Here is a 7,333-nt window from a genome sequence, read left to right as displayed (position 1 = left end):
GCCTTCAGGAAAAGTTTATGAAAGCCTCATGACTTGCAGAAAGAAGTCTAACCTGGTAGTTCAGCAGCAAGAGATAAGGCAATACTCACCATCATTGTAATAGTAGGCATACAGACAGCACCCGACGTTCCAGGCACTGTTCTACATGCCTTACACACTTAACCCACAACAGCCTCATGCAGGAGGTACGATTTATTATCCCCATTTTACAGATAGGGAAAGGGAGGCACAGAGAGGTGTGTTATAACTAGTCCAAGTCATAGAGCTAGTAAATGGTAGCAGGAGGATTCGAACCCTGCCTACCTGGGTTTAACAATTATGCCATCCTGCCTTTCTATGTAGCATATATAACATGACTGTGATGGTGAACAGTGTGGGTCTCTGAATCAGGTTGTCAGCGTTCAGAGCCTGGCTATTCCTGTGTCCCAGCTTCCTGAGCTGTAAAATTGGGATGAAACAATGCCACCTGTTCAGAGGATTGCCATGAGCATTGAGCTTGCTGGCTCATGCAAGTCACTTCACCCAGCATTGGGTATGTAGTGAGTGTTAGTAACTATTACCCCTTGCCAGCCACTGATTAGCTGTGTGACTTTAGGCAAGACTGCTCTCCCACAGGCCTGTCACAAAGAGACCACTCGCAAAGAGTTTGTTTGGATGACAGCACTTTGGCCTTCTGGAACATCCCCATGGGCAGCTGCCTCCTCTGGTCAGCTGCCTCTGTGATTCTGGATCTGCAATCCCTCCCACTCTTGCCCCTCCCTCTGGCCTGCAGAAACTTCAGCACCAACAGCTCTGAAGGCAGACCCAGCTTCATTCCCCCAGGCTCTAGGGTTGACCTCCACACTGTGCTCCCACTGCTGCCTGGGAAGACCTCTGCAGCCTCAGGCTGCCACCACCTCCTCCCCAACAGCTTCTACTCTACCCACAACTCTCACCCTGCTGCAGCCTGGGAAGAAAAACAAAGATATCCCAAAGGGGCAGACGGAAGCCGCAATGTGGAAGGTGCCAGGGTTTGGAATGTTTACATGTCACTGGGAAAACCCCTCTGTCTTCCAGTAGACCCTCTCTCTGCCTCTGAGGAGTATGGGGTGGGGATGGGGGACTGGGTGGTATCCACAGCACAGGACCCAGGATAGTCTCCCAGTTTGGTAGCCTTAGGGAAGCTCTGCGTGGTAGGAGATTGTTAACAGTAATGGCCCCCAATGAATCACCAACTGCCAAACACGTGAATGAGGTCATCTGAGGCCATCCCACCCCAAACTGCAGATGCATGAATGGCCCTGGGTGAAACCAACAGAAGAACTGCCCAGCTGAACGCAGCCCAGTTGTTGCACCACAGAATCATGATCATGAATAAATTAAAAGGTTGCTATTTTAAGCCACTAAGTTTGGGATGGCTGTTATGCAGCAATAGGTAATTGATACTCTCTGTTTCCCCTAAGCATCTCATAGGTCCCTTAACTTCAAGCCCAGAATGAACATATCATCGTTCATTTATCCTCACAACCTGTCCCTCCCCTTCTGTCTCTCATCTCAGGAACTGACACCTCTCTAAGCCAAATCATACATCTGTAGCCAGCTTTAACTCCCCACTCTTTTCATCAAGTACAGCTGATTTTATCTCCTAAATTTCTCTTGAATCTCCTCCACTGCCCCTGCCCATCTGGTCTCATTACAGGTCATCCAGACCAGCAGTCATTACAGCAAGGAACACATACTGTAGAAAATGCTCAATACAATCACTAGGGTAGCTGGAAGAAAACAAGCAGTTCTAGTTTTATTTTTATTTAAAAAACTAAGAAATTAAAGCTTTTGATAATAAAAGTTAATACTTTGTATGTGTGTTAATTCATTTAATCCTTTCAACAACTTAATGAAACAAGTACTATCATCCTCTGACAGAAGCTGAAACAGAAACAGAAAGAGGTTGACTAATCTGCCCAAGGTCTCTAGGATACAGAGGCAAGATTTGAATTAGTCTAGCTCCAGGAATCCCTGAACTTTCATGCACAGAAGAATCACCCAGAGGGCTTGTAAAAACACAGATTGCTGGGCCCCAGACCCAGAGCTTCTGATCAGTAGGTCTGGGCTAGGGCCTGAGAATCTGCATTTCTACTAAATTTCCGGGGGATGCTGAGGCAGCAGGTCTGGGGACCACACTTTGAGAAACATGGATCTAGGCTATTCTACCTCTAAAGGTACTTTGTGAAGTTTTCAGCTCTGCAAATATTTAATATTCAGATTCACCCAGAAGCCGCCCCTCACTTGCTCAGGATGTCATACAGCCTTGAGTCTCCTAGCTTTGGAAGGTACCCTAAGGGAATATTAGTCCAATGGGATGGATTTGATATGCATTTCTCTATATTCATCATGTTGCAACTAATGGCAGGGTTTTATGCTTTATTTATTTATTTTTATTTTTATTTATTTATTTTTTTTGAGATGGAGTCTCACTCTGTTACCCAGGCTGGAGTGCAGTGGTGCAATCTCAGCTCACTGCAAGCTCGCCATCCCGGGTTCACACCATTCTCCGGCCTCAGCCTCCCGAGTAGCTGGGACTACAGGCGCCCACCACCTCGCCCGGCTAGTTTTTTGTATTTTTCAGTAGAGACGGGGTTTCACCGTGTTAGCCAGGATGGTCTCGATCTTCTGACCTTGTGATCTGCTCACCTCAGCCTCCCAAAGTGCTGGGATTACAGGTGTAAGCCACCGCGCCCGGCCATCTCAAATATTTTTATTTTTTTTTGAGACAGGGTCTTGCTCTATCACCCATGCGGGAGTGCAGTGGTACAACCCTGTCCCACTGCAGCCTCAAGCTCCCAGGCTCAAGCAATCCTCTCACCTCAGCCTACCTAGCAGCTGGGACTACAGGCATATGCCACCACATCAGGCTAAATTTTAAGTCTTTTTTTTTTTAGAGATGGGGGTCTCCCTGTGTTTCCTAGACTGATCTTGAACTCCTTGGTTTAAGCCATCCTCCCAACTTGGCCTCCCGAAGTGCTCAGCCAGGGTTTTTTTTTTTTTAATTAACTAATACAGAACTTTTAACGCATATACAAAAACAGAGAGTACAGCACAATGACCCTACATGCCCATCTCCAAACTTTGATGATTGTCACATGAGACCAATCTTGTTTTTATAGACCTTCTCTACTTTTTCTTTTTTTTCTGGCATAAAGCCAACCCCAGATATCATGCCATTTCAATGTGCCTCTCTAACAGATGGAGCCTTAAAAAACAACAACAACAACAAAAAAAAAAACCACCATGCTTTTATCACACCTAACAAAATTAACAATAATTCTTGTATATCATAAGATATTCATGCTGTATTCGTATTTCCTGATTGCCTCAAAATGTCTTTTTAGAATTGGCAGGTTTGAATAATCTATTGTAGTTTACCAGGACTGAATTCAATTAAGTGGATTGACAGGTTAAGTTAGGGACCTAAGTTTAACTCAACTAACTTTCACAAAATGAAGTAATTGCTTAAACAACTCGTGCAGAAAAACACAGATTGGAAGCACAGAAATAATGGCAGCCAACTGAACAAAAAGGAAAAGACAGAGTGAAACTTCTCCTCACACAAGCTGTCAGTCACATTCGAGATTAAAAAAATGTCGACCTAATCAGATCTGACAAGTCAATCAAGACAATTTCAAATTATCAAGAAGACTCTGAGGAGTCTATCTATACTCTCTATCGTCAACTATAGCAATGAACCCTGCCTGGAGATTGACACCATTATGATTAGTAATTTGAGAATATTATATATTTCATTTTGATCTCTTTGAATTTTCCTAATTTGTATGTATTTATTATACAAAATATATTAATGCAATAATACTTAAAGTAATACTTAAAGTGTAACATATAACCACAGTACATGCTCAAAAAATGGTGTGTATACCATCAGAAGGTTGAAGCCCTCGGGCCAATACTACACTACAGCCTCCATGCTGGTCTCGTGTCTCAAGCTGTGCCCTGTCCCCTGTCTCCAACACCAGCCCTGGCATGGCTTCCTCCATGACCCAGATCCAAACTTGTCACACTCCTGTTTACTATTTGGACCTCAGACTGAAGCCAAACTCCTCATGCAGCCCCATAAGTCTACCACCCACTGCTTCCCTCTTTATTTATTACTTTTTTTTTTTTTTCAGACAGAGTCCCACTCTGTCACCCAGGCTAGAGTGCAGTGCCATGATCTCCGCTCAGCAACCTCTGCCTCCTGGGTTCAAGCAATTCTCCTGCCTCAGCTTCCCAAGCAGCTGGAACTACAGGCACATGCCACCACATCTGGCTAATTTTTGTATTTTTGGTAGAGATGGGGTTTCACCATGTTGTCCAGGCTGGTCTCGAACTCCTGACCTCAGGTGATCTGCCCGACTCGGCCTCCCAAAGCGTTTGGGATTACAGGCATGAGCCACCATGCCCAGTCCCTGCTTTCCTCTTTGTTTTTTGTTTTTGTTGTTTTGAGACAAAGTCTCGCTCTATCGCCCAGGCTGAAGTATAATGGCCTCCCAAGTAGCTGGGATTACAGATGTGTGCCACCACACCCGACTAGTTTTTATAATTTTAGTAGAGATGGAGTTTTGCCATGTTGGCCAGGCTGGCCTCGAACTCCTAACCTCAGGTGATCCTCCAGCCTCAGCCTCCCAAATTGCCGGATTGCAGATGTAAGCCACCTCGCCAGGCCCCTTGCCTTCCTTTTTAGGCTCCAGGGCAATGCAATGTTAAGCCCAGGCTCAGTCTGCTCTAGTGTGTGCACACGCAATGGCACCCACTGTGCCCTCACTTGGATGACCCTCCTTTGTCCCACAGGTAACTCCTACTGAGACTTCAAGACCTGGTTGGGCAGTCACCTCCCTCCAGAAGCCTTCCCTGACACCATCGTCTCCCCTGCCTGGGTTGTGGACCCTCCTGTGAGCTTCCGTATAAAGTGAGTTTCTGAGGACATTTTGTACCTATGTTAGTAGCACGGTGCAGGGGTAAAGAACATGGACCCTAGAGTCAATCTACAGGGTTGGAATAGTGGCTGCTGTATCTACTGGGTTATATGACAAATGACTCAACCCCACTGTAAAATGGGGCCATGATGCATAATGGTTAAGTGTAAGAAAACTAAATCCAGGATGGCTAAATTTAAATATGCTGTGCTACTGCTAGCTGAGCGACCTTGGGCAAATTACTCGACATCCATATGCCTAGTTTCCTCATATGAAAAATCAATACCATAATAGTACCCACCTCATGGGGTTGTTGTGAGAGTTCAGTGTAAAGCCCTTAGAATAGTGCCTGTTACATAGTAAGTGCTCATAAATATCAGCTCTAATCATCATGTGTCTGGATCCCACATTGGCTGTCATACATGGTTGAATGAATGGAATGCATTGAATTGTATTGGATTGAAATGAATTAAAATTGTGCCAGCTCTTATTTGTCTGTCACTCAAGGCTCCTCTCTGGGCCAGCCCTTTAAATGGTATAAGGTCTTCCCTCCCTAAGTCCTACTTGTCACTGCCTTGGGCCCCAGGATGACTTCTCTTTGCTTTTAGTTAACTGGTCGTTAATACCACCTGGGAACAAGCAAGCACTCAACCAGGCTCGAGCTCCAGCTTTGTCTTAGGGACGTTCTTCAAGGAGGCCCTGTCCATTATCAACAATGTATCAGCCCACTGAAATGCCTGAAACTCATTTCAATATTTTTAAAAAAGCAAAGTCACACCATTGTGGACATCTGTCTTATTTACAGTTGTCTCATCACAGTCTGGGAATATTTTTAGCTGAATATAAAATAACCATCATCCTACCCTCCCCTTCAGCCATACCTTCTGGTTCTGGATTTACAGACAGCATGCAGACTTCCCAGCCCCTAAGTGAGAAGAAAGCTGGGGTCGGTGGGGGTGGGGATGGGGGGTAGTAACAGGATGACGCTTCCAAAAGAAAAGTAGTATAGAAATGAGCAAGAGAGCCAGGCGCAGAGGTTCACGCCTGTAATTCCAGCACTTTAGGAGACCAAGGCTGGAGGATCGCTTGTGTCCAGGAGTTTGAGACCAGTCTGGGCAACACAGGGAGACCCCCATCTCTACCAAAAAAAAAAAAAATTAGCCAGGCATGGTGGTGCGCTCCTGTGGTCCTAGCTACTTGGGAGGCTGAGGTGGGAAGATTGCTTGAGACCAGGAGGTCAAGGCTGCAGTGAACCATGATCATGCCACTGCACTTCAGCCTGGGCGACAGAGTGAGACCCTGTCTCAAAAAGAAATAAGAAATGAGCAAGAGGCCACAAAAAGGAAACAACAACCAAAAACCCAACAACAACATGAAATTGCTTGCATAAGAGAGCTGCACTTGTATCCCTAAATCTATAAAAATAAAAAAATTTTAAAAATAAAAAAAAATTCCTTGCCATTAAGGAGAGAGAAGGGGAAGTAGAGAAGCAGAGAATTATGAAGACCGTTTGGCAGAGGGAATTTGAGGAGCACCAAAGAGGACGCTTCTCACTGCACTGAAAAATCAAGGCAGGTTTCACGGAAGAAGGAATATCCAGGCTGCTTCTAAAGGAAAGCTTACGTTGTTGGCTGAGTTTCGGCGCAATCTGTGGAAGAAGATGGGGGAATCCTCTTCCTTGAGATTTTGTAGAAAGGAACATCTGTGCCCCTGGAGAACCACAGGCCTCCCCCGCCCCTACCCCCGCTATTTGGCTCTGTGATCACTTTTCCAATGAACCCTCACCTTGATAGGACGCCAGGAGCCCCTTTTGATCCTCTAAGGAAGCGTCGTAGTAGGTAAAAAAAAAGAAGAGGAGGATGAGAGCTGCTTCCACTGTTAGGGCCCAGAGGGGCAGGGAGCACCGGACAGACCGCGGGTACTTAGAGCTCATCCTGTGTCCGTCTCTGTGCAGGGGTTCCACCAGCACCAAGCATCACCCCTCTCTCCAACACTTACTTGAGGGCTTGAGGGAGCGATAGGGAAGACACCCGCCAAAGGCCTTATCTCAGGCTGCAAGGCTGGCTGTGCTGGCCTGTCTATGGAGTTAACACGGAAGCAGAGGGACTATGATGGGGAGGGGAGGAAATGTATGTTTTCCAATATTAAGTCATTCTTTCAACAAGTAGTTGCTGCATTCCTGTTACAGGTTCCTGCTGTGTTCAGTTTAAAAGAGGGCATTCTATTCCTTCGACACCCACACATAATCCTTCTTTACGCTGTACTTCAGTCATCTTCACCATAACCTTGTAAGAAAAGCAAGAAACGGATCAATACTCCTATTTTATGAATAAGGAAACCGAAGCTCAGAAAAGGTTTTCTTTTTAAAACCTTACTACACGACAGAG

The 7,333-nt window shown here is 45.6% G+C and overlaps 1 protein-coding gene across 9 annotated transcripts in view; it reads right to left on the bottom strand.

Moving 5' to 3' along the window:
- Positions 1 to 7,034, bottom strand: part of LOC105521412 (RH-like protein) — a 56,950-nt gene extending 49,916 nt beyond the window's left edge. For all 9 annotated transcript variants that reach the window (XM_011955627.1, XM_011955631.1, XM_011955634.1 and 6 more), the window contains exon 1: positions 6,732 to 7,034. In XM_011955627.1, coding sequence (XP_011811017.1) covers positions 6,732 to 6,879 — 148 coding nt within the window. In that variant the 5' untranslated portion in view covers positions 6,880 to 7,034. The remainder of the gene's footprint in view (positions 1 to 6,731) is intronic.
- Between the last annotated feature and the right edge of the window lie 299 nt (positions 7,035 to 7,333).

Source organism: Colobus angolensis, unplaced genomic scaffold, assembly GCF_000951035.1.
Source record: "Colobus angolensis palliatus isolate OR3802 unplaced genomic scaffold, Cang.pa_1.0 Scaffold4, whole genome shotgun sequence".
Lineage (NCBI taxonomy): Eukaryota > Metazoa > Chordata > Mammalia > Primates > Cercopithecidae > Colobus > Colobus angolensis.
The sequence above is the reverse complement of the archived record's forward strand: the minus strand, read 5'-3'. Positions and strand labels throughout refer to the sequence as shown.